This window comes from Hippocampus guttulatus, chromosome 23 (assembly GCF_054856545.1).
Source record: "Hippocampus guttulatus isolate MCC_2025c chromosome 23, RoL_Hgut_1.0, whole genome shotgun sequence".
NCBI lineage: Eukaryota > Metazoa > Chordata > Actinopteri > Syngnathiformes > Syngnathidae > Hippocampus > Hippocampus guttulatus.
In genome coordinates, this window is record NC_141283.1 from 5,182,491 (window position 1) to 5,208,997 (window position 26,507).

General features: G+C 44.5%; 2 protein-coding genes across 3 annotated transcripts; both read left to right on the plus strand.

Annotated features, from left to right (window-relative positions):
• Positions 1-2,587: 2,587 nt before the first annotated feature.
• LOC147185852 (adhesion G protein-coupled receptor F1-like) lies at positions 2,588-12,324 on the plus strand. Of its 2 annotated transcripts, none has more exons than XM_086104123.1 (17): positions 2,588-2,742; positions 2,853-3,020; positions 4,729-4,986; positions 5,287-5,316; positions 5,396-5,484; positions 5,589-5,650; positions 5,869-5,993; positions 6,176-6,391; positions 7,420-7,620; positions 7,914-8,048; positions 8,135-8,319; positions 8,503-8,682; positions 8,774-10,144; positions 11,006-11,047; positions 11,493-11,549; positions 11,647-11,707; positions 12,022-12,324. In XM_086104123.1, exons 1-17 carry the CDS (start codon positions 2,634-2,636, stop codon positions 12,075-12,077), a joined length of 3,345 nt encoding a protein of 1,114 aa, XP_085960249.1. In that variant the 5' UTR covers positions 2,588-2,633; the 3' UTR covers positions 12,078-12,324. The 2 variants fall into 2 exon arrangements, with proteins under 2 accessions (XP_085960249.1, XP_085960248.1); XM_086104122.1 differs by lacking the exons at positions 2,588-2,742; positions 2,853-3,020 and adding exons at positions 3,945-4,084; positions 4,195-4,362.
• A 1,961-nt stretch (positions 12,325-14,285) lies between these two features.
• LOC147185853 (uncharacterized) lies at positions 14,286-25,486 on the plus strand. Its single transcript, XM_086104339.1, has 24 exons — positions 14,286-14,457; positions 14,652-14,755; positions 15,263-15,314; positions 15,435-15,470; positions 15,769-15,903; positions 16,037-16,213; positions 16,604-16,657; positions 17,048-17,188; positions 17,271-17,432; positions 17,536-17,562; positions 17,994-18,023; positions 18,102-18,190; positions 18,291-18,352; positions 18,751-18,875; positions 19,008-19,229; positions 19,454-19,654; positions 20,178-20,312; positions 20,387-20,571; positions 20,820-20,996; positions 21,079-22,455; positions 22,640-22,681; positions 23,297-23,362; positions 23,458-23,518; positions 24,049-25,486. Exons 1-24 carry the CDS (start codon positions 14,301-14,303, stop codon positions 24,096-24,098), a joined length of 3,867 nt encoding a protein of 1,288 aa, XP_085960465.1. The 5' UTR covers positions 14,286-14,300; the 3' UTR covers positions 24,099-25,486.
• Positions 25,487-26,507: the final 1,021 nt, after the last annotated feature.

Genomic DNA, 26,507 nt, shown 5'->3' on the forward strand with positions numbered 1-26,507 from the left:
TAACTGATGATTTAACACTGTCAAGCTGGACCTTGTCCACAGGTGAGGCTTTCTGTCAGGTGATCGGGCTCCTCGACAAATGTAAGGAGCCGTTCTGATTCTGTTTTGAAATGGGTCACCAATAAATACTGTGGTGCAAATATCTTTTTCAGCCTGCCCCCTCAACTCTGCCGGAGGAACCGAATGTCAATGTGAAGATTCCTTCACTTGGTCATGTGACATCTGCGATACGTATGGTGCATGCAGCAATGCCAGTCCATTCACCTGTGACTGCATCAATGGAATCCCTCCATTTGGGAAGTTCTGTCAGCCAATCTCAAGCAAGTGCAGCTCTTATGACCGTGATGATCAGGACATTGGTTTTTCCCTTTACAGAGTAATATATTTTTTACAACATTTGCTTCACAGCCATCGGCCCATGTCCACCACTGACCGAAGGTACTGTACAAAGATTCGGGATATTTCAGCATCGGACATGTCTGGAACTGTTTTGAAGTATTGGGGGAATAGGTTTGGATGACTGCATTTGGAGTAACATTTTCTCCTGTCTCCTGCGACGCTACTCTGCTTCAGTGGACATTGTCCTCACGGTGGACACTCCAACCAACATGGAGCCATCAGAGATCATTAATCGGCTGAGGGATGCCGTGGCTAACGTCTCATCTGCTTTAGAGATAACTGATGATTTAACACTGTCAAGCTGGACCTTGTCCACAGGTGAGGCTTTCTGTCAGGTGATCGGGCTCCTCGACAAATGTAAGGAGCCGTTCTAATTCTGTTTTGAAATGGGTCACCAATAAATACTGTGGTGCAAATATCTTTTTCAGCCTGCCCCCTCAACTCTGCCGGAGGAACCGAATGTCAATGTGAAGATTCCTTCACTTGGTCATGTGACATCTGCGATACGTATGGTGCATGCAGCAATGCCAGTCCATTCACCTGTGACTGCATCAATGGAATCCCTCCATTTGGGAAGTTCTGTCAGCCAATCTCAAGCAAGTGCAGCTCTTATGACCGTGATGATCAGGACATTGGTTTTTCCCTTTACAGAGTAATATATTTTTTCCAACATTTTCTTCACAGCCATCGGCCCATGTCCACCACTGACCGAAGGTACTGTACAAAGATTCGGGATAATTCAGCATCGGACATGTCTGGAACTGTTTTGAAGTATTGGGGGAATAGGTTTGGTTGACTGCATTTGGAGTAACATTTTCTCCTGTCTCCTGCGACGCTACTGTGCTTCAGTGGACATTGTCCTCACGGTGGACACTCCAACCAACATCGAGCCATCAGAGATCATTAATCGGCTGAGGGATGCCGTGGCTAACGTCTCATCTGCTTTAGAGATAACTGATGATTTAACACTGTCAAGCTGGACCTTGTCCACAGGTGAGGCTTTCTGTCAGGTGATAGCGCTCCTCGACAAATGTAAGGAGCCGTTCTAATTCTTTTTTGAAATGGGTCACCAATAAATACTGTGGTGCAAATATCTTTTTCAGCCTGCCCCCTAAACTCTGCCGGAGGAACCGAATGTCAATGTGAAGATTCCTTCACTTGGTCATGTGACATCTGCGACACGTATGGTGCATGCAGCAATGCCAGTCCATTCACCTGTGACTGCATCAATGGAATCCCTCCATTTGGGACGTTCTGTCAGCCAATCTCAAGTAAGTGCAGCTCTTGTGAATGTGACCATCAGGACATTGGTTTTTCCCTTTACAGAGTGATATATTTTTTCCAACATTTGCTCCACAGCCATCGGCCCATGTCCACCACTGACCGAAGGTACTGTACAAAGATACGGGATAATTCAGCATCGGAGATGTTTGGAACTGTTTTGAAGTATTGGGGGAAGAGGTTTGGATGACTGCATTTGGAGTAACATTTTCTCCTGTCTCCTGCGACGCTACTCTGCTTCAGTGGACATTGTCCTCACGGTGGACACTCCAACCAACATCGAGCCATCAGAGATCATTAATCGGCTGAGGGATGCCGTGGCTAACGTCTCATCTGCTTTAGAGATAACTGATGATTTAACACTGTCAAGCTGGACCTTGTCCACAGGTGAGGCTTTCTGCCAGGTGATCGGGCTCCTCGACAAATGTAAGGAGCCGTTCTAATTCTGTTTTGAAATGGGTCACCAATAAATACTGTGGCACAAATATCTTTTTCAGCCTGCCCCCTAAACTCTGCCGGAGGAACCGAATGTCAATGTGAAGATTCCTTCACTTGGTCATGTGACATCTGCGACACGTATGGTGCATGCAGCAATGCCAGTCCATTCACCTGTGACTGCATCAATGGAATCCCTCCATTTGGGACGTTCTGTCAGCCAATCTCAAGTAAGTGCAGCTCTTGTGAATGTGACCATCAGGACATTGGTTTTTCCCTTTACAGAGTAATATATTTTTTACAACATTTGCTTCACAGCCATCGGCCCATGTCCACCACTGACCGAAGGTACTGTACAAAGATTCGGGATATTTCAGCATCGGACATGTCTGGAACTGTTTTGAAGTATTGGGGGAATAGGTTTGGATGACTGCATTTGGAGTAACATTTTCTCCTGTCTCCTGCGACGCTACTCTGCTTCAGTGGACATTGTCCTCACGGTGGACACTCCAACCAACATGGAGCCATCAGAGATCATTAATCGGCTGAGGGATGCCGTGGCTAACGTCTCATCTGCTTTAGAGATAACTGATGATTTAACACTGTCAAGCTGGACCTTGTCCACAGGTGAGGCTTTCTGTCAGGTGATCGGGCTCCTCGACAAATGTAAGGAGCCGTTCTAATTCTGTTTTGAAATGGGTCACCAATAAATACTGTGGTGCAAATATCTTTTTCAGCCTGCCCCCTCAACTCTGCCGGAGGAACCGAATGTCAATGTGAAGATTCCTTCACTTGGTCATGTGACATCTGCGATACGTATGGTGCATGCAGCAATGCCAGTCCATTCACCTGTGACTGCATCAATGGAATCCCTCCATTTGGGAAGTTCTGTCAGCCAATCTCAAGTAAGTGCAGCTCTTGTGAATGTGACCATCAGGACATTGGTTTTTCCCTTTACAGAGTGATATATTTTTTCCAACATTTGCTCCACAGCCATCGGCCCATGTCCACCACTGACCGAAGGTACTGTACAAAGATACGGGATAATTCAGCATCGGACATGTCTGGAACTGTTTTGAAGTATTGGGGGAAGAGGTTTGGATGACTGCATTTGGAGTAACATTTTCTCCTGTCTCCTGCGACGCTACTCTGCTTCAGTGGACATTGTCCTCACGGTGGACACTCCAACCAACATCGAGCCATCAGAGATCATTAATCGGCTGAGGGATGCCGTGGCTAACGTCTCATCTGCTTTAGAGATAACTGATGATTTAACACTGTCAAGCTGGACCTTGTCCACAGGTGAGGCTTTCTGTCAGGTGATAGCGCTCCTCGACAAATGTCAGGAGCCGTTCTAATTCTGTTTTGAAATGGGTCACCAATAAATACTGTGGTGCAAATATCTTTTTCAGCCTGCCCCCTAAACTCTGCCGGAGGAACCAAATGTCAATGTGAAGATTCCTTCACTTGGTCATGTGACATCTGCGACACGTATGGTGCATGCAGCAATGCCAGTCCATTCACCTGTGACTGCATCAATGGAATCCCTCCATTTGGGAAGTTCTGTCAGCCAATCTCAAGCAAGTGCAGCTCTTATGACTGTGATGATCAGGACATTGGTTTTTCCCTTTACAGAGTAATATATTTTTTCCAACATTTGCTCCACAGCCATCGGCCCATGTCCACCACTGACCGAAGGTACTGTTTGGGATAATTCAGCATCGGACATGTCTGGAACTGTTTTGAAGTATTGGGGGAATAGGTTTGGATGACTACATTTGGAGTAACATTTTCTCCTGTCTCCTGCGACGCTACTCTGCTTCAGTGGACATTGTCCTCACGGTTGACACTCCAACCAACATGGAGCCATCAGAGATCATTAATCGGCTGAGGGATGCCGTGGCTAACGTCTCATCTGCTTTAGAGATAACTGATGACTTAACACTGTCAAGCTGGACCTTGTCCACAGGTGAGGCTTTCTGTCAGGTGATAGCGCTCCTCGACAAATGTAAGGAGCTGTTCTAATTCTGTTTCGAAATGGGTCACCAATAAATACTGTGGTGCAAATATCTTTTTCAGCCTGCCCCCTAAACTCTGCCGGAGGAACCGAATGTCAATGTGAAGATTCCTTCACTTGGTCATGTGACATCTGCGACACGTATGGTCCATGCAGCAATGCCAGTCCATTCACCTGTGCCTGCATCAATGGAATCCCTCAATTTGGGAAGTTCTGTCAGCCAATCACAAGTAAGTGCAGCTCTTGTGAATGTGATGAAACGTCATTCAAAGACGGAAAGCATTGCTGGTCTCCATCCATCCATTTTCTCAAGCTCATGCGTGTAGATGTATTTCTGTCTCTTGATTGTGAAAATTTCATCCATCGATACTTGACCCAGTTAGGGATGAAAACCCATTTTCCGTTCTTGCCTTGTACCTTTTGAAAGAGACTTCTAAGCCTCCATCCCCAAATATCCGTCCCTCCGAACCGTTCCATACCAGGAACGGAATCCCCATCACTGACTCTTAATTAAATTTGCAAGCAAACATCATGTAATGATCATTTCAGTCATTTTTACTTGTGAATAAGAAACATATTCCAACTGTGCCCCACAGATCTCACCACCGCCTGTCCATCAAAAACACCCCCAACTCCAACACCAACCCCAACTCCAACCACAACACAGACGACACCGACGACAGCAACGACAGCAGCAACAACAACAATAGCGACAACAGTGACAACAGTGACAACAGCGACAACAACAACAATAGCGACAACAGTGACAACAGCGACAACAGCGACAACAGGGACAACAGCGACAACAGCGACAACAGCGACCACCGCAACAACCACCTCACCATCAACAGAAAGTAAAGTATCCGAGACATACACTCCAGTACAGTATACAACTCTTCCATTCATTCACCTCAAATCTTAACTCACAAGTACAAATACATGAACTCCATCAAAGGTAAAGTAAAACGACACATTTCAGAATCGCACTGGTTTCACAATCTTGAAACAAATTCACGTGAGAGAACTTTCCTTCACCCTTGCTGTGACATTTTAGTGTTTAATTCAACAACAGTCCAATACTTTATCCAATATTTTCTCCTGGACTGTTTGAGAACTTCTTCTAATTCAACTTTCCTCTCCAATTCACTCTTTAGGTTTGTCTACACCGGCCACGACAATAGACGGTAATTAAGTTTTACATAATGACTCTTCAAAATGAAGTCGTTAAATAATTTGTACTGACCAGCTACTTCTGCATTTTAGAGAGGTCATTATCGGTCACTTTGGAGATTGACTTTGATGAATCATACAATGATGAAAGTAACAGTGTTCACCAGAGATGTTCACAAGCTGTGAGTTCTTTTTTTCTTGTGGTCATTTCAAAGAACGCTTGCAATTGTTGTCACTGGTATCATTGTCGAACTCACACGTTGGATGTTCTCATACTTGCAAATAGATTGAAACGCATTCTAAGATCCATATCCCTGGTCTACTTTCAGCTGATCTCTTGGCCTTCAGGTAGATTGAATTATTTTTTTTTTTAAACAATGATTTACCTTACCTTGCCGTTACGACAGTTCAATGCAAGACTTTTGGCCTTTGTTTCATAATTCTGGTCAAAGCTACCTTTTCGGTTCATGAGTGATCAAATAAGAAACATATCTCTCTCATTTTTCAAGTTGCTCTGATTAAGTTCACGCACTGTAGTCAAATCTGATTTTAAATGTTTTCTATAGGACTGGTAGCACCATTTTTGACTTTGAAATTACTGCAAATATGACAATTCAAGACCAGGATGTTGATGCACTTCTGGTGGCAATATTCAATGACCTGAGGAATAGCTTCCCGATGAGGTTTGAGAGTAAGTAACTCATAATTTTGGAGACATTTTTCATGTCATCGCATCATTTGGTTTATCCATCCGCCTATCCATTTTCTAATCTGCTTGTCCTTACAAGGGTCGTGGGCATTTGGCAGATTTTTTCTGGAAAATCTTCAGCTGAATAATAATTGTAACACCCTCTGTGTTGTTTTTCATCAAAGGCAGCAGAAACTTAACATTTCAACCACGTGGCGTATTCTTCAACGACAGATTGAATGTGACATGTGGCCCACCACCACAGACGCTCCAGTTTCGTATCACCTCGAGCGAATGGACAATTGATCGTGCTTTAATAATCGAAGATGACCTGCACAGGTTTTCACGGGCTAATCGAATGGAAACGCTTGTGATCACCAATTTCTTTTTTACTGACAACGGTAAGAAACACTTGAAGCACCGTCTATGATCTTAAAATCAACAAAATGTATCCCTTCGAACCTCGTTCCAACAAACATCTTTCAATCTGCCATGATTTTGTTGCCATTAAGGATGTCTCGGCTGACCTGGGAGACTCCCTTTTGAACGTGCGGGACAATTTCCGCCTTCTCAGAAAGAAAGATTTGCTTCCCTTTACCGGACGTGTTTTCAGACCATGTGCTTGTCATGGTCCTGCTCTTGTGTTTCTCCAGCAGGTGGCAGAAGAGGGCCATTGCTCTATTTTGCACATCTGCTGCCTAAATAATCAGTCGACTATTTAAGGACGCTCGTGTCATTTTTTTTTTGGATTGTACGCGTTTGGGTTTCTTCTTCTCCATTTATTGACAAGCAATTTTCATTCGTTTTTTTTATCCTTCACCCTTTTTGCAAGTGTTTTACCGGGGTTGTACCAGTGTTCTTTGTCAAACTTTGTTGGTCCTGCGACCAATTTTTGTTCATTAAGCTTTTTTGTCAATTCTTTCCGAGTTTACGTTTCCTTGCGGAAACCTGACAGTGGTCAGGACCGCGTCGTGCCTCCGGGGGCACAACAATGAACATAGACTATCAGTCGTATCACAAAGCAAAAGAGGAGAATCCTTCACTGAACATTTTGTTCATAAGCAAGGTCGCGATGACAGTGAGCTTCCCATGGTTTGATGTAACAAAGGCCTTTTCATGAGTTTACGCAAGTAAATCTGGTTGTTATCATGAAGATCACGTTATAAAAAAGGTATTCGTTGTCAGCAAAATCGGCAGATGGAGAATGAATGACGTGAAATCGGGACTTTGAAATGTGAACGTTATAGGGGTGAAAAGGGGTTCGAGTGTACTCAACTATTGCACACTTGTCATCTTTTCTGGGGGAGATTGTGGAAAAGCAACTCAGTCTTAACCTTTACACCAGTTGAAATCATTTTCCTTTTGCTGTTATCTCCCACCTTGGTAATTCGCAGTCAAGTCTTACGTAATTGGCATAATATTATTTCAGGGCACTATCAATGTCGGCTGTTTGATGGGGATTCAAGTTTCCTGCAAGACTCCAATGAAAGATTCAGTCTTTTGGAAACACCCACCATTCGGATTGTTCCCCTAAAAAACACGATTGTGTGCGAGGTTGGGCAGGAATTGTCACTCCAGTGCTCTGTCCAGGAACCTTACCGTGTCAAGTTTAAAGACTTCCCAAATACAGGTAAGACTGAAACAGAAAGGCATCTACATTTGGCATTTTGCAGTTTATTCCCAAATTATTGCTCGAACCGTCAAAAGTGTGAGTTAGCTGTAATTAATACTGAGAACAATGGAAAAAAACTACATGACCAATCGACGCAACATTTAACTGGGGGGTTCATGTGTGGATTTTTACTGAATCTGGGATTTTCAAAAATTCACATTCAGTTTACAGAATTTAAAAAAATTTTTTTTTTTTTTTTTACTTTTTGTGAAGACTGTCACAGTGTTTTTTTTTTTCTTGCACTTGTTTAGAAACGGGCATTGCAATCCAACTTCTGAAAACAATCACACAGGAAGACTGCGATAACCAAGAAATAAGCATTGTTTGCCAAGTGATTGAATTTCCCCAATTCACACGGAACATCACGTTGCTGTTTGTCAGCGATGGTAAGTATTGAGCCGGCAACGGCCACACATTTCAGACTATTTCCCCCCCTGCCCTATCAGAGAGGTAAACATGCACATCTTTCCAGGTGGATTCACGTGTGTAGGTGACCCAGAATTTGGAAATGGATTTTTAAACGAAGTGGGTCAAGCTTCATGTGCAACAAATTATGTCGGAAACAGGACTGCCATTTGCAGGGAAAGCGGAGAATGGGAAGATCGCGAAGACAACTGCAACATCCAGAAAATTGTGCAACTATTGATTGAATCTGAGGTGAGATGGTTGACTTTTTTTCGGCACAAAATTAATGTCATTGGCCAACCAACGGGAGCGATTTCTCGATCAGTGGTTGTCTGGACATTGCACTTGGTAGTCCAATTTTCTGTGCGGAAACCTCGAGGCACCGATTGATGGTAACACTGTGTTTCCTGTTTTGTCTTTCCTCTGACAATTCAGTTTTTGAATGAACGGACATTGCCGGATTTCCTGGAGGAACTCAGCAATGCTACTCTTGTTCTAAGTGAGGAAGTGACTCAATCTCCCAACGACATTGAGTTCATTGTGAGAATTCTCAACAATGTAGCCACCTTGGTCACAGCATCTCCAACTATCCAGATCAGTCGGGACTCGATGGAGGTGTGTTTGTGTTGTCTCATCAAACAATACACAAACGGTGGATGTTAAGATATGGACTGACTTGAATTCTTTTCCCCCCTTTTTACTTCAGGATGTCCTTATCGTGACGGACGTCCTTAGTCGAGATCAGGCAAGGGAATCGTGGGACAATCTTAACCTTCAAGCTCTCCTTGAGGACACGAGACAGGTCACTCCCAGAAATGAGAGTGTCAGCTCATTATTGTTGTTTTCCCTTGAGGGTATCACGAGCAGGCTTGTCAATGGCTCTTTCAGCATTGAAACGCCGTTGATAGTCTTGAACAAAACGACTTTCACCGACAGCTTCAACGGGGATTTTAATTCCACCGTGGAGATCGACATCACGCAGTCTAACGGAGAGACCAACCTCACCGTGATCACCTTTGAATCTTTCGATAACATACTCCCCCCGAGAGACGAGAACAACGCCTCGGGCAGGGTCATCAACGGGAGAGTCGTCCTGGTTCAGTCCGACACGACCGTCGACGACATCACGTTCACCTTTGACATCGTAAACGACGGCCTTGGGAACCCTCAGTGCGTGTTCTGGAACTTTTCCCTCTTCGACGGACTCGGAGGATGGGACGGCGAAGGCTGCGAGCTCGTTCAACGAAAGGACGACACGGTCACGTGTCGGTGTGACCACCTGACCTCATTTTCGATACTCATGTCGCCCAGCGTTCCCAACAGCCGCGTGCTGGATTTCATAACCTACATTGGCGTCGGTATTTCCATGGCATGCTTGGTGATATGCCTGATTATCGAGGCGCTGATATGGAAAAAAGTTCGAAAGAGCAACACGTCACACTTGCGCCACGTTTCCATCATCAACATCGCAATGTCTCTTCTGATCGCAGACATTTGGTTCATTATCGGCGCAAGTATCTCCGAGGGAGATAAAAAGAATCCAGATGCCTGCACCGCCGCGACTTTTTTCATCCATTTCTTTTACTTAGCCCTCTTTTTCTGGATGTTGGCATCTGCCCTACTGCTGTTCTACCGCTCCGTCAGAGTCTTTGGTGGAGGACTTTCGAAAAACACAATGCTAGCTATTGGATTCTCGCTTGGCTACGGGGCCCCGCTAATTATCACAGTCATTACCATCGCCGTGACTGCACCCAACGACGCATACATTAGAGAAAATGTCATCTGCTGGCTCAATTGGGAAAAGTCGAGAGCACTTCTGGCATTTGTGGTCCCGGCACTGCTCATTGTGTTTCTCAACATTATCATCCTAATTGTGGTGATAGTTAAAATATTGCAGAGTCGGGGGATGACGCGCGGTGCCCATGAAGATGAGAAGTATGTCCTGGTCGTCATTATTCGCAGCTTGGCCATCCTCACACCCTTTTTTGGAATAACGTGGGGTCTTGGAGTTGGAATCTTAGTTGACCCAACTAATCTCGGAATCCACATCACCTTCGCCTTCTTCAATTCTCTGCAGGTGAGCTTCGGATGTCGTTCTGTATGTTTTGTGTTTATCTGTTGATATTTCATTCATATATTTGGAAGTCATCTTTCAATCTCGTGTCAATTTAGTCAACTGAATCAAGCTACGCTGGACATTCTCTCCCAGATTTTCAACTTTAACCCCATTTTCATATATTTATTGATTCTTCACTGGCTCCCTCTCCATTTTAGAGTTCTTTTGAAGAGCCGATGATTTGCTTTCAAATCTTGAAATGGCCTGGCCCCATCTTACTTCTCTGACACCGTTCGAGCGAGAGGGGATGGAGCCTTTTCCGTTCCCGTTCCCCCTCTTTGAAATGAACATTCGGCGAGCCCCCTCGCTGCTCATCTTTAAAACTCGTCTTCAAACTCCTTTTTATTCTTTGGCTTTTGACTCCGCATGAGAATTGATTTTTAGTTTGACTGGTTTTGTGCTTTCCACTGTTTTTTGTTAAACCAGACTCTACCAATTAATCAATAACAAAATACCCCTACAGGACTTCAAAAACAACCGCAAGAAATGGGGTTAGATGCAAGTTGGGAGTAGAAACAACTAAACATATGAGAATATAAAATACAAGCACAGGCCGGATCATCTCATACTAGTCTGAAAGCCAGTTAAAAATCAGAGCATTATGGATGAGCTGTAAGTGACTGAAAGCCTCGTTCATCCAAAAGGAACGAGCATTACGACAGTCATCACTGTTTAGTCCTAATTCAGAACTGCCATAACCATGTCATATTTATATTGAGTCATCATACGCAGATGTGGCTCTGGTTCGATGTTTCGCAAGCCGCTGCATTTCATCTTGAATCGGCACTGTTGTCTAAAGCTTCTCTTCTCTTCTTTATGTAGGGATTTTTCATATTAGTTTTTGGAACGCTCTTGGACAAAAAGGTATGTACCGTAATTGTTAAAAAAAAAAAAAAAACGATGTTTGGGTTCGCACGTCGGCCTCACAGTACAGAGGTTGCAAGTTTGATTCTCCCCATGCCCGTGTGGGTTTTCTCCGGGTACTCCGGTTTCCTCCCACATTCCAAAAACATGCATGGCAGGCTGCTTGAACACTCTTAAATTTTCCCGAGGTTTGAGCGTGAGCGGTTTTCTGTCATCATCCACAGTTAATTTGAGCCTAGTAATCGCAATCATTACATCTGAGCAGCCCCATAATTGTTCACAGACGTTTTGATGTTAGCCTTGCTTCGCTTTCCTTTATTGTGCTATTGGTAACACTCTTTGAAAAAATTATGATCGAAATGAGAAATCTTGTCATAACTCCTGGTAAGATTTATTAGAGTTGGACAGTCGAATGCTGATTTGTCTGCACTCCATTTTTTTTCAGGTTCGGTCAGAAATATCGATGTTCACACAGTCTCAGGCTTCGGGAAGTGGGACAAAGGTTAGAACGCGATTCCTTCACACTTTGTTGGCAGATCATCAATCCTGTACTGATTTGTGTGGGGTTTTTTTTCTTTTTTTTTTTTCAATTCTTTTAGAGCTCGAGTGCTGAAAATTCATCAAGCGGATGGCATATCTGGAAGAACTTTGGAAGAAGAGGTATGGTGTCATTTGAAAAGTGGGCTATTTTATTCGGCGCAAGCTTTGCGTTTTGGAATCGAGCAGACGACCTTGCGCCATTCCGGGCGCTCCACAGCGGCCCAAGGGTGTTTTCTCTGACAGGGCCCTGCTGCGCCTGACAATTTGATGGGCAGTGCATTTGATGGGCTGTACTTTGCAGTGTGGCCACATTATGCAACAGCAATTTATATTTTGAACCGCCGCAAAAACTGTGGCGGAAACTCCGGTAGATAAATCTATTTGCACACATTTGGTCTTGGATTAAGTGTGGGGTTTTTTTGTGTGTTTTTCAGGTGTTAGTAACCCATCATCGCAGGCCTCCTCATCATCCCAGGCGATCAACACTTGATACCCGCTGCAAAATTCGCAGCTCAGACTCAACAACCGACAAACTGTTTCCAAAAAGTGGTGTCAATGTTGCTCATCCTGAAATGTCATTCAAAAGCCGATTTTTCCGAACTTTTTGTGCATAAGCTATGTACTCTAATCACAGAAGCGGTTACTGGAGATGCTGACAGCATTAGATCAAGGCACCCCTCGCATAATTGGAAATGTCTCCATTGTGAGAGAAATAAAGGTTTTCTTATCTTATAACACTTCCTTGTATGTTTGTGTATTATCTCAGTCTTTTAGCTATTGTGCGTTATTTAACATTCCGATACTTGCGTTCTAGCGCTATGTTCCGTGGTTAAGAGCTTAATTACTTCAAGACATTATGAACACTATAGATAATTAAGTATTATTAGTGATATTTTAATAGTGGGGAGGCAGAATTCAGTCTGCCTCACTTTATGATCTATCTGCAGTTTTATGCAATCAATTGAATATGCAACTCAGAAATATTAAACACATTAGCCTCACTGTAAAATCTGAAAATGACAAATGTTTGAAAACTCAATTGGAGACATGGCAAAAGACAGAGCATGCACTTCCCAAAAGCCTCCTCTGTTTTAGTACAGTGCCCCAAAGTACATAGATAAAGTACATAATGTGGGTAGGATTCTGAAAAAAATAAAATAGGTCAAGTCACAACTGTCAAAGTGCAAATTAAAGTCACCTGTCGATGGACATTCCTTACACACACGCACACACACCCAATGGGCACACCCTGACACATACTTCCTCAAAGCATCGCATTTTTATCCAACCAGCGGCCTTTTGTCTGTAATAATTTTCTTTCATTTAAAGCAATTCTTAAACCAGGGGAAAACTGTACAAAACAATTTATGACCAAAACGATGACGACGCTCGCTTCAGTAAACTTAGAACAAACGATACATCTGTGAGGAGCCAAATGGACATCCTGAGGAATACAGTATATACTCTAGTCGCTTAGTATCAGGGTGGGGAACTGTTACTATCAAGACATGAAAAACCCAATTTAGGTATTCATCCATCCATCCATTTTCCGATCCGCTTATCCTCACGAGGTTCGCGGGCATGCCGGAGCCTATCCCAGCTGTCTTCGGGCAGTAGGCGGGGGACACCCTGACCCGGTTGTCAGCCAATCTGAGCCAATTTAGCTATTTAAAATGGTAATTCGTAGAAGGGACCGTGAAAAGGTATTGCAATACTCAACCGCATCAGTATTTGGGCGTAATCAGGTCAAAAAGCAATGTCTGTAACTTGCATAAAAAGCTGCTGAAAGTCAAGTGAAAGTGAAAGTCAGTTAACTGCTGTCAACACGCCAGTAAAGTTCTGTGAGACAAGACATTTTTCTATGACGATGCCTTCTTCCTGCTGGCACAAGAGAATAACAAAGAACGTCGCCCGAGAGAGTGACAAGAAGGCGTATAATGATGCGGTTCGTGTCATAGGTGTGGTATGCAGTCATCGCACTGGTTTCACACCGACGTGCAGGGTTAGATTCCCGTGTGAAGTCTGCATGTTCTCCCCCGTGCTTGTGTGGGTTTTCTCCGGGTACTCCGGTTTCCTCCCACATTCCAAAGGCAGCTGAATGGAAGACTCTTAAAATTTAGAGTCTAAATTGAGCTTCAAAATGTAGCTGGGGGGAGACGGAAGGCTGGGCTGATGCACCGGCGACTCCAACCCAGAGAAGCGCAAGCCAGCCAAGCATCAACACCATGCATCTGGCGCGTGGAAGTCCGGTTCCTCGAGAGACTTAGCCTGCCTGTTTTTCATCCCTCCCTACTTCAGCACATCTGGTTCAAACGATCAGCAAGCTCTGTACGGGCCTGAAACGATCATGAACAATTGATTCAGGTGTGTTGTAGTAGGGACGGATCAAAAACAAGCGGGATACGGCTCTCGAGGAACCGGACTTCCCTACCCTTGGTGTACACCATCATCAAACCATGTCACAATAACAACTATTCAGTCTTTAATTTCTTCATTTCTCACCACTGGAAAGCAGTATTAAAACGACAGCTGGCATATCAGAAAATCATACGATACAGCAACTGCGGATTTGTCTGATCTCTAACTCTCTGCTCGTATCACGTTTAAAAGGCCCTCATGCACACCCAAACAGCAGCGGCGTTCGAGCAGCAGCCCGAACATCAAGGAAGAAGGAACCTAATTCCCTAATTCGAACGTTCAAAGCGCATAATGAATGTCATTGTTCCATTTATGTGTAGCAACTGAACCTGTCAGACTGGTGCGTAAACGCGGACGCAAGCCCTATAAAGTAGATGGATGGCAACTGACGCAGACTTTTCAGAAGCCGTTCGGCAAAATAGCTGCGTTCACCAATAACAAGAAGACCAAAGGTAAATACAAACTTTGGAAACGACTTCTTTGTCGTACATGCTTTGACTTGATATGTCCAGGCAGGCGCAACAACACGTTTGACATGATTTTTATTTATTTTTTTCAAGCGCTTTCGAAAACGGGTGGACGGCTTTCTGTCTTAAGAGGGCCAATTTGAATTTCTTCTGATTGCGATTCCGTTTGCTCCCTACAGTCGGGATGACATTACAGAAGGTACTACGATTCATCTGTGTTCTCCTTCTGGGGGCCTACGTCTGGAATAAGGACCCCACACAGTCTTCAAACTTTTTTTTCAAAGTAAGCTTTTAATGCAGTGCGATGCCTTGCAAACGCATCGCAAATGATTCTTCAACTACAAATACGTTGTTGGAATTAGGATTGGGAAGCCATTTGGTGTTTTGGTTTTGTTTTTTGTTTCCACTAGCGTCGATGCTTTTTTTAGCTATCGTGGGGCAAAACGGAAAATCCATGCAATTATAATTGCGGTGACGTGCAGGGTGATTGAAAGACAAATGAACACCCTGGATTTATTTGACAAGCTCTTGAACGCGTGTAGCCAATTATTTTCGCCATGTTTACCTTAGCACGGTTCATGTTATTCAGCTATTGCAAGAGCGAAAGAAATCGAGACGTGAATGCCGGCGGGCAGATTGAGACAGACACGCGGAAACATTTGTAAAAAGTGTTTGTGAGGTGAACAAAACGGAGCAAACTGACAACAACAAAATAGCTCCCATTCCAAACTGCCCTAAAATTCCAGTTTGGTATTTTATGTGACTCGAGTGTGCTTTCAATATGTTCCAGGAGATAACAGACATAAAACTAACCCACAGGCATGGCAGAGAAAAAAGGAATGGTGAGTAATGTTTGAGAGGACTTGATTAGGATGGAGCATTAGTCAATCGATGCACGACTGCAATTCAAAGGTTGCAATGAACTTTTTTTTTTTTGTTGAGGTTGTGATTGTGCTTTGCAGGTATCGCCATCGCACCTCCGACCCAACTAATCACAGGTACCGCTTCTTTTTACTTCCAAATGCTTGTAAACAAAGACTTATTCAATTTAAATGTAGTCCCATGTGAAAATTGTTTTGGCTGTGTGACGTTAACCACACGCGCAGGCTCACTATTTTGCCAAGTTCTTGTTTGGATGAAAACCAAGTTTGCATCATAAAGTACAACCATCGTCACTCATCCTACGAGTAAGGCCAGCAGGCCACGCAGAAAACTCTGCGCTTCAAATGAAGGTCCCAAAATGCAATGTCAACTGATTCCTGTCGTCGTGTCCCCTGTGCCCCATCTCGGCATCAGTGGACTTGGTCCTCATCGTGAACACGTCAAAGCCATTTGCGTTCATTGATTCGCTGAGGGTCGCGGTGGAGGATGCTCCCTCGATCTTGGAGTCGGGGATAAATGATTTAAGACTGGACTGGAATCTTACCACGGGTAAGAATTTTGCTTCGTTGTTTGTCTCCTCAACAAATGTGACTGGCTCATCCAATTCAGAAATTTGTCAGAGTTGGAAAAAAAAAAAAAAAAAAAAAAGAAAGACCATTCCGGCATCTGTTTTTTTTTTTAGTTTGCTCTTCAAATTCAAGCTCTGCTACTGAATATGAATGTCAGTGCGAGGAGTCATTTGGATGGCCGTGTGACATCTGCGAAACTCATCCTACGTGCAACAATGCCAGTACAATACCGACGTGTGACTGCATACGTGGCATCCCTCCATTTGCGGGGTTCTGTGAACCAATTTCAAGTAAGTGGATATCTTATATTCATCTGTTGAAATCACAGTCGGCTCGTAAAAGTCAAGCACGACCAATTTCCGCGCTTCCGTTTCCTTCTCCTCACCCGGGTTGCGGCGGGAACAGTCGTGAGTCGGAATGCCCAGACGTGCCTGTCTCCAGCCATCATCCTCGAGCTTGTGAGACGTAGCCTCTCTCGCGTGACCGAGATGTGATTTCAGGAGGATATTTTTGAAATATTCTGACCCAAGGGTGGAAAAGATCTACACTGAATGTCGAATGTGAAGTTGTTATTCAAAGCTGCTTATTGATTTTTTAGAATTTGATGAGGTTTGACACCGACCGGTTTCCCCTTTCTATTAAACGATGAATATTTGTTCTCTTTTTTTTTTGCTCCACAGTTATCCCACCATGTCCAACACCGGTCTCACCAGTCATGCAGCCAACGATGCGAGGTACAGTCAAACCTCTTTTCAACGTAGCCCGTTTATGTTTCCAACCCGATAAAGTGCATATTTCAAAGTCCCGATTTCGCGTCTTTCATTTTCCATCGACCGATTTTGCGTCGCAATCGACGTATCGGGCGCGAGAGATGAGAAAATTCAATGGAAAGGGATGGTGCATGTGCCTAATCAAGAAGTCGGTGCACTCCAGTCCTTAGTCTGACCCTCGGCTTGACATTTAAATAATACTCTTCTCATTTATTTTCATTTTTCCATTACGTTTGTCTGAAAGGGATTCAGCGTTCCGAACACATATCGTCCACAGTCGATTGTTTTATTGAGGCGGCTAGATCATACCGCATGTGGTTTAAAGTGCCGTCCTGTTCCTGTACCTCTCGTCAGCTTCGATAGACACTGTTCTCGACATCAGGACACTCAGGACGGAGCCAACAGAAGTTATTCAACGACTCCGAGAAGCAGCGGATAGTTTACCATTAAACGTCGCCATCGATTTCATCGTGACAGAATTTAATCTGACCACGGGTGAGAACGCGTTTCATGCTTCTTGGTCTTTTGTTTTTCAAAATGTGATGAGTCAACGCTGCGGTGTCCATTTCTTTTTCAGTCTGCCAGTCAAATTTCAATCTGGAAGAGCAGTGCGAGTGCGGGGAAGAGTACCTATGGCCCTGCGGGGTCTGTGAAACTTTTGGCGCCTGCAACATTGACAGTGTGGAAAATTGCGACTGCATCAATACAATTCCCCCAAACGGGATATTCTGTCTGCCAAGTAAGCGCAACTGCACTCAAGATGTTTCAGAACGTATTTATTTATTCGTCATAACGCGAGTGACAGCATGATGTTTACGATGAACTTTTTTTTTTCTCCGCAGGCATCTCCGCTACATGTCCAACAGAAAGTAATGTATCTGGAATGCATATAACGCCAACATTAATTGAGCTAAAATGCCGCAAACAAATTCAAAGCATATATTTATGAATGAACTCGGTGCTGATAGACTTTGAATGAAGCTCGTCTGCAACATTTCGGAATCGCAAACTTAAAACGATCGATATTTGAGAGCGTTCTTTCAGAAACTTCCGTTCCGTTCTTCGGTCTCAAGTCGGATTTCGCCCAACTATAATCAGATGAGTTTCGGTTAATAAGATGGGTTTTTTTTGGTTTGGTTGGGGGGGGGGGGGGGGGGGGTTAATCTCTATGGTTGATCTCGTGAAAACCAGAGTGTCCTGAAAGTTGTTTTGTGAACATGAGTTAGATTTGTGAACAAATAGCGGGATGTTTGAGAACTGTTTTTCTTTTTTTAACTCAACATTACTATTAACTCCCCAGGTCCACCGACAACGACCCCGGCAATAGACGGTAAATGAGTTACACGCAATTACTATTTTTCTCGATTTTTAAAAAAATTTGCACTGACAAGCTCCGTTTGTATTTTAGAGAGGTCTTTATCATTCACCTTAGATCTGGACTTTGATGACTCATTCAACGACGAAAATAATGTTGTTTTCCTGACATCTTCAAATTCCGTAAGTTATCGTTTGTCATCATCTCTTCAAGGAGTGCTTGTAATTGTTGATATCGAAGTGTTTCAATTCAGCCGTTGGGCACGCTCACTGTCTCAAACAGATTGAAACGCAATCACCGATCCACATCCCAGGTCTGCAATCAGCGGATCTTTTACGCGTCAGGTACATTTAATTCTTTCATCGGATATTCTGCGAGCTTTCCGCGAGTGGTGTGCAGATCGAAGAATATTGCTAAGCGTCAGGATCATCATCGGATTGATGCTAGCGATCCGAGATCCATACAGTACTTTCAGTTTCACTCTCGGAAAGAGTTTTGTCACATAGGCGACAGCAATGTCGTCGGACTTGCTGCATCTGTCTCGGCGCCGAGCAGTCAAATATTTTTTTCCCCCTACGCCTCTCAAAAGTATCGCGATCAGCGATACTGGTCCGGTATTTACAGTCGACCCTCATTACGACATACCTCGCGGGACATAGCAAAGTTGTACAGTATTGCGGTAATTCATTCAACTGATCAAGTTCCCACAGATTGTTTCATCTGCTTTGATGTTTTCACAAAGGTCTGGTAGCACCATTATCGACTTTGTCATTTCGGCAAATACTCCAATTCAAGACTCGACTGTTGAAGCACTTCTAGTAGGAATATTCAATGACCTGAGGAACTCGTTTCCTGTGGTGTTTGAGAGTAAGTAACTCAGGTTCTCATTGGAATACATTTCAAGACCTGCTCATGTCGTCTCTCTTCATTGTCTGGGGGGAAAAAAAATGTCTCTGCAGTCGAATAATTGTCCAATCTTTGCATCGTTTCCCGTCAAAGGCCGCAGTAGCTTAGAAGCTGTACCATCTGAGGTATTTTTCGGAGAAACCGTGACTCTGGCATGTGGCCCACCACCGCAGGACCTCGACTTCCGCATCACTTCGACGGTGTGGACACGTGATGGAATTGTAATCAATGAAGATATAGATGATCGCCACAACTTTTCACGAGATGAAAGATCGGAAACGCTTACGATCACAGATTTCTTTGTCACCGACGATGGTAAGAAATCTCTGGAGGAAACGCGCTTTCAAAATGAACGCAAAATTTACACGCGGTCTTGGGATACATTTGTCATCTGCTGGCATCAATTGGGGGGGGGGGGGGGGGGGGGAGCAACAATAACGCATTTAGTGATTTGAAAATGTTTTTCCTCTATTGTCACCACCCGCTTGCTAGATTAGTTCAAGGTGGAGTCTTTCATTCCCAATACGATTTAATTTCAGGACAATATCAATGTCGGCTGTTCGATGGGGAGTCAAGTTTCCTACAAGAGTCGAATCAAAGAGTCAGGCTTGGGATCACACCCGCAATCCGGGTTGTCCCGCGCCGAAACACAATCGTGTGCGAGGTTGGGCAGGAAGTGACACTCCGGTGTTCTGTCCAGGAACCCTACCGGGTGGTGTTTAGCGACATCTCGGATTCAGGTACAACAACAACAGAAAAGCAGCAAAACAAGATTTTGCAGTCGCAAAACTTCGCAAGTTCAGAGGTGTTCTAAATATTTTAGAAAGGGAGCACAGAAAAAGGAGGAAATGTGACCAGTCCATCACACTGGAACTGACCAACGAAATGTCAAAATTTCGGCCCCTATGTGACAAGACAAAGCGAAGCAAACTCCTGAATTGGCTCATTGTTTTTGCACTGCGAGAGACCCAATTTATCTGGCTCAGTTAAGTTCAGGGGTGGCCAAAACATTTTCATTTGAGGACTGCATACAGAAAAACGGAAGGGTGAAAAGGGCCACTTAAAAATTCTGCGAACACGCTAAAGTCAGTCAAGAAAGCAGTTCTCGATTGTCCGTCTTGCGTAGTTCAGTTCATTAGCTTTTTATTGAAGGTGCGAAGGCACACAGTTGAGCTTTTCTCCCTAGTTTAGAAAGACTTGGCGTTCGAATCTAAACGGGTGTCGATAATCTGTCTCGTCTTGTCTATTTTTGTGCACGTTTAGATAATGGCACCGATATCCAAGAAGTCATTATAATCACACAGGAAGACTGCGACAACCGAGAAATCAACATCCCTTGTCAAGAGATTCAATTTACTCAGTTCAGACAGAACATCTCATTGGTGTTGGTCGGCGAAGGTAACTATCGAGCCGGGAAGTGACGACACGTGGAATACGATGGCGCCCTTTGCGGAAATGTCTCGTATCTCCAGGTGAACTCATATGTTTCGGTGATCCGGACTTTGGAAATGGAGTTTTAAACGAAATGGCCAGCGTCTCTTGTGATATTGGCGAGGTGGGAGAGATGACCGCCGTTTGCAGCGAAAGTGGCGAATGGGAAGATCGAGAAGATACCTGCGTCCTGCAGAGGATTGCGCAACTACTCCTCGAATCTCAGGTGAGTGGCTTGACTTGCTTATTTTAAATCAAATAACATTCTAACAACGAGGATTTGAGTTATCGGGGACCCAGTTGGGTCCCACCTTAAGAAATGTTCTGGGCTCCCATGAAGGCGGTACAATGACAAATGACCTAAAAGGGCCTTTTAGTCCTGTTTAAGGACTAGAAATCTGCAAAGATTAGATGGGTTTGCTTGAGTCCAGCCAGGCACTGAGGGCAACGGCCATTTTTCTTCTGACATTTCAGTTTTTGACTGAAACGACTTTGCCAGAGTTCTTGGACGAACTCAGCAATGCCACAATCGAACTGAACGAGCCAGTGACTGAAAATCCGAACAACATCGAGGCCATCGTGACCATTCTGAACAATGTGGCCTCCTTTGTGACGGCGGTTTTGTTCCAGATAAGTCAGGAGTCTATGGAGGTATCGGCACCCGTCTCGTCTCACAGCAAATGACGTGAAAACAACTGTTGACTGTTTCTCCGCCCCCTTTTTGTTTCTTTAGGATGTCCTGTTAACTACCGGCGTCCTTACCCAAGATCAGGCAATTGACGCGTGGAACACTCTTAACACCGAAGCTGTCATCGAGGTTCTAGGAAGGAGAACCGTCACTCCCAGAAATGAGAGCACCAGCTCCCTACTGTTGTTTTCTCTTGAGGGCATCACGAGTCGACTCGTCAATGATTCTTTCGGCATCGAAACCCCTTTGATTCTCCTGAACAAAACGGCATTCAACGGCAGCTTCAACGGGGACTTTAATTCCACCGTGGAGATCGACATCCCGCAGTCTAACGGAGAGACCAACCTCACCGTGATCACCTTTGAGTCCCTGGATAACGTACTCGCCCCGAGAGACGAGAACAACGCCTCGGGCAGGGTCATCAACGGGAGAGTCGTCCTGGTTCAATCCGACACGACCGTCAACAACATCACGTTCACCTTCGACATCGTAAACGACGGCCTTGGGAACCCTCAGTGCGTGTTCTGGAACTTTTCCCTCTTCGACGGTCTCGGAGGATGGGACGGCGAAGGCTGCGAGCTCGTCGAACAAGCGGACGACACGGTCACGTGCCTGTGTGACCACCTGACCTCGTTTTCGATGCTCATGTCGCCCAACTTTCCCAACAGCCGCATCTTGAGTTACATCACCTTCATCGGCGTGGGCATTTCCATGGGGTCTTTAGTTTTATGCCTCATTATCGAGGCCTTTATATGGACCAGAGTTCGAAAGGACACGCTATCCCACTTGCGCAACATCGCCATTGTCAACATCGCTCTCTCTCTCCTGATTGCAAACATTTGGTTCATTATCGGCGCCAGTATCTCCGAAGGAGAAAAAACAAATACGCCCGCCTGCACCGCCGCCACCTTTTTCATCCATTTCTTCTACTTGGCCCTCTTTTTCTGGATGTTGAATTTTGCCATGTTCCTGTTCTATCACACGGTCAACGTTTTGGGCAGAGGACCCTCGAAAACAGCCATGTTGATCATGGGATTCTCCTTCGGCTACGGGATGCCGCTTCTGATCGCGACCCTTACGATAGCGATCACCGCTCCGAGGAGGACTTACGTTCAAGAAAATCAGGTCTGCTGGCTCAATTGGAATCAGTCGAAAGCACTGCTGGCCTTTGTCATCCCGGCACTCCTCATTGTGTTTATAAACATCCTCATCTTAATCGTGGTGTTGGTGAAAGTACTGCAGAGTCGACGAAATCAAAGCAGCGTGCAAGATGGCGAGAAGCACGTATTGGGGGCCGTTTGTCGGACCTTGGCTATCCTCACGCCGTTTTTCGGAATAACTTGGAGTCTTGGAGTGGGAACCCTAGTTGCCCCGAGAAATTTGGGAATCCACATTGCCTTTGCCTTCTTCAACTCTCTGCAGGTGAGTTTCCGATTACCATTTCTCGACGCTTCTTGAGAAATGGATTTCTTCCGTGTCGCCGAGTGTGTTGTGCTACACTCGCCCGACTTGCGCGAACGTGGGTGCGTATGGTTGTCCGTCTCTATATGTACCCTGCACCTGACTGCCGACCAGTTTTGCAAATTTTTTCTCTGTCTTGACATAGGGTTTCTTCGTATTGGTTTTTGGAACGCTCTTGGTCAAAAGGGTAGGTACCTCGAACACGAGAATTACTTTTTTTTTTATTGACTAAAATGGCATGTAGCACTTGACGCATGTTGGGGAGACAAAATAATTTGCTAAACCAAGGGAGCATGAGACCGTGAGCAAAAAAAGTACTACATCAGCACCAGGTGAGTGCGGAAAAAAAGTCAACAAGTGGACGGGCGAAGCACAAATGGAAGCCAGACGGCAAAATAAGAAAGACAAAATACTTCACCGAAACGAACAAGACGAATTGCGCAATAAACGGCTCACAAAAGAACTGGCAGGACGACAACAATCAGCCATCGAGACATGACAGAAAGTGAAAGTATCCCGCATCGTTTATTTGATGACAAAAGTCTGATAATTGTTTGTGCTCTCACGATGCACGATTACAATGTAGTCACTGAAACAAGAGGGGGGGTTTTTTGGGGGGGGGGGGGGGTAGCATGTCCGTAACAATCACAATTTAGCAGTCCCGCAACTTAACTTGCTTCTAAGGTCGTTTTGCCCTGTTCATCTTCACGGCACTATTTGGAAGAATCATTTGCAGTGTGCCATTAAAAGTCATATTTCCAGCTAAAGTCATCTGTCCGATTTTGTACCCTAACCTTTTCAGGTGCGGTCAGAAATCGCAAGGCCATTTATCAGACTGTCCCAAGCTTCTTCTGGAAGTGGGACAAAGGTAATAACGCCGTTGACGCAAATGATTTTGCTAAGCCAGTTCACATATCCTTTCTGCAATAAAGTACTCATGTGGGGTTCTGTCAATACTTTTAGATCACCAGTTCTGGAAACTCATCAAGTGTCTTGCAAGCTTTTAAGAACATTGGACGAGGAGGTATAACTACTATTTTTTTTTTTTTTTTTTTAATAAGTGTGCAATACTTCCCGAGTACAAACGGCACAACGACCACATTTTGAGTATTTCTTCGACTCTCCATTGCGAGTTGCCAACAGTAGTTGCGGCCCCCGTCATCGGGATGAACGCAGCGATTTTATTTGATCCATCATCTCGGGATATTCAGAAGCACCGAATCCATCGCGCTGACATTCAAATGGTTTCGAGATCCATTCCTTCTGCCCGGGAGTCGCATTAATCAACCGCAACGCCGTCAGTGAACCTTGAACTGAATCATACTCCCAAATTGATAACATAACGCCGGGTCAGCTGGACTTAAAAACAACAACAACAACATTAACATCTTGCCACTACTGAAAACGGAAACCAAACTCAAAGTGCATTCGATACCAGCACGTCACGGCAGACTTCACAAAGTCAAAACACCAACGACTGGTTACCTTTTTTTTTCTTTTTTTTTGTCATTGTCTGGTCTACTTTGTTGACGCGTTTTGTTGTTTTTTTTTCAGGCGGTAACAACCCGTCTTCTGATGTCAGTGCATCATCTCACGCCGGTTGATCTCGATGACCGCTGCACGCGTCTCTGCTCGAGTTGACCTAGCGACAAACGGTCGCCAAATCTTGTTTGAATGTTGCAAGATTGTTATTCTACTTCTCAAGAACTTTCATACTGCTGTCCTATTGTCCTCTTTCAAAGGTTTTCAAATTTGCCTTCCGATAATATGTTCTACCCCCCCCACACTAGACATGATATTCTGCTACAGCGGGCCGGCGGATCTCGTCTCCATATTTGCGCTTCCCCCATCACATCTCGGCCCAAAAGCCTCCAGCTGACTAATGCGCATGCACGTCAGTACTCAAGGCAGCTACACCGATAATAATAATAATAATAATAATAATGCATTTTATTTACAGGCGCCTGTCAAGACACCCAAGGACACTTTACAATAACAAAAAACACAAAACAATAGCATGACTTATTCATGATGGAGTATTGCCAGATATGAAAAGCTACCAGTTTGATGTTTGATTTGTTTGGAATACACAATTCAGTAAAACATAAAAGAGGTCATCGACTTACCTGATGGTCCGACGCGAACGGTGACAGAGCGCCGGACGTCACGTGACTGTTCCTCGCGTGCGTTCGCCGACACGGCCATGCAGGACGGTTGGCGAAAGATGGAGCGCTGTAATCAAACGAAGGTTTCCAAAGTCAATATTCTGTCAGGATGAATACACATCTCGCTTCGATGAAGGGGACATCATGAGATACATGTGCAAGCTCGACAAGTTGGATATGACGGATCCCCGTCAAGCACCGGTCGTGCTTTTAACGACGATCGCCGCGGCAGATGCGAAGAACTACAACGGTGACTCCATCCGATCGCGCAAAGGCTTGGGAGGTTTTACGTTTAGATTACGTGCTGCGAAAAAGGCGGCGCTGGCCGGAAGGCCCGTCGCAATTCCTCCAGCTTAACCTCTCTCGCTCACCGTCGTTAAATACTGTAAGCGGCCAAGAAACTATAATTGCCTCCTTTGCAACAGCGAGCCTCTGTGAGCAGCTGATGCATGCGAGCAAAAGACTGAAGCAAATCTTGGTTACGCCTTTTGTCTCTCGAGTCGTCTGATTGGCTAGTTTTGTCTCGGCGTGACAAGGTACGAATGAATACTTTTAATTAAATTAGAGGCATTCAGATGGGGACAGAGAGGATGATTTTCGTCCCCACCCCCTCCCCAAATCTTTTGAATAATACTGTCGACAGAGTCTCGAGACTCCTGAATGTTGATGATCGCGTCGTATGATGTCTGTTGAGTTTTCTAATGTCAATGAATGTGTACGATTGAGTGATCATTTATACAGCCTGATCGATACGAAATGTCATTCTTTTATAGCGTGCCAACACTCTGTCATTGTGTTATCATAAATGTCAATCAACTAAAACCAAATGATGCAGTCATCCGTTTCTTTTTTTTTGCTGCGTATGTGGCTAAAAAGCATTCGGGGGAAGTCTCGTGTCACACCGAGAGTGAGAAAAACAAAAACTAAACATCTAACGTATATTTGGCAGCTTCTGTGTGAGATCCTGAAGGTGAAAATTTGATTTGGTAGACAAATATTAAGCCCTTGTAAATCATGAAAAGGCTGTACGAGCGATTCTGTCATGAAACATGCAAATTGTGACGGGTGATTCAGTACAAAGGCCACAGAGCGTCTCCGCCACCGTCATGAATTTGGATCAATCTTGGATGGACCGCGCATTCGCAGTATGCTTCTCGACACCAGTTGCTGCTGAAAGGTGAGAATCGTTTTTTTTCCGTGGATAACATTCATGCAACTCAGCTTCCCCCGAAGGTTAAAGAAGTTCCATTCATCTGTAGCAACGATGCTGTGCCGGACATTTTTGCAATGAAGGGATGATCTGCGCAAAGCGATTCCTCGGGCATGACTTGATAGACGTTCAAGGAGGAAATTAGGATTTGACTGAACACCGGCACCAAATTGCCGGTCCAATTTTAAATCACTGTCCGGTTTAAGAGCCAAGTTCGAGACACTTGGCTTAAATTACGGGGGCCAGGGAGCCCGAGTCCGCACGACGGGATGTACCAATGCACACAAATCAATCGTTTTTTAGTATAGCCATCTACTCAAGTATCCTGTTTTTGTCGCTAATATCTATCCATAATTATTTAGTGGTCCTGCACATGATTGTATTTCTCTGTAGGTGAGATTTTGTCCGCGTCCTACAGTGCGGTTATAACTGACGTAAATGCACATAATAGGATGCGTGTCTATTTGAATAAAAGTATTGTCAAATTGATGAGGAGGGAAAAAAAACAAAACACGTAACCATGTTGTGAGGCGACAAGCAATGAGGTGAGTGTGGCCTGCTCAATTCAAACTTTGTGGCATCGCAGCTGGGGAGAAGAGTGAATGCAGCACTGTTTCGAGAAGCAGGAAAACAAATTC

Coding starts and splice junctions, on each gene's coding strand:
- LOC147185852 (XM_086104123.1), top strand. CDS start 2,634: ATGGAGCCATCAGAGATCATTAATCGGCTGAGGGATGCCGTGGCTAAC. Junction 4,987..5,286: donor CACCTCACCATCAACAGAAA/GTAAAGTATCCG, acceptor TTCACTCTTTAG/GTTTGTCTACACCGGCCACG. Junction 10,145..11,005: donor CCTTCTTCAATTCTCTGCAG/GTGAGCTTCGGA, acceptor TTCTTTATGTAG/GGATTTTTCATATTAGTTTT.
- LOC147185853 (XM_086104339.1), top strand. CDS start 14,301: ATGTCATTGTTCCATTTATGTGTAGCAACTGAACCTGTCAGACTGGTG. Junction 15,471..15,768: donor TCCGACCCAACTAATCACAG/GTACCGCTTCTT, acceptor TCTCGGCATCAG/TGGACTTGGTCCTCATCGTG. Junction 18,876..19,007: donor GTTTCCTGTGGTGTTTGAGA/GTAAGTAACTCA, acceptor TTCCCGTCAAAG/GCCGCAGTAGCTTAGAAGCT.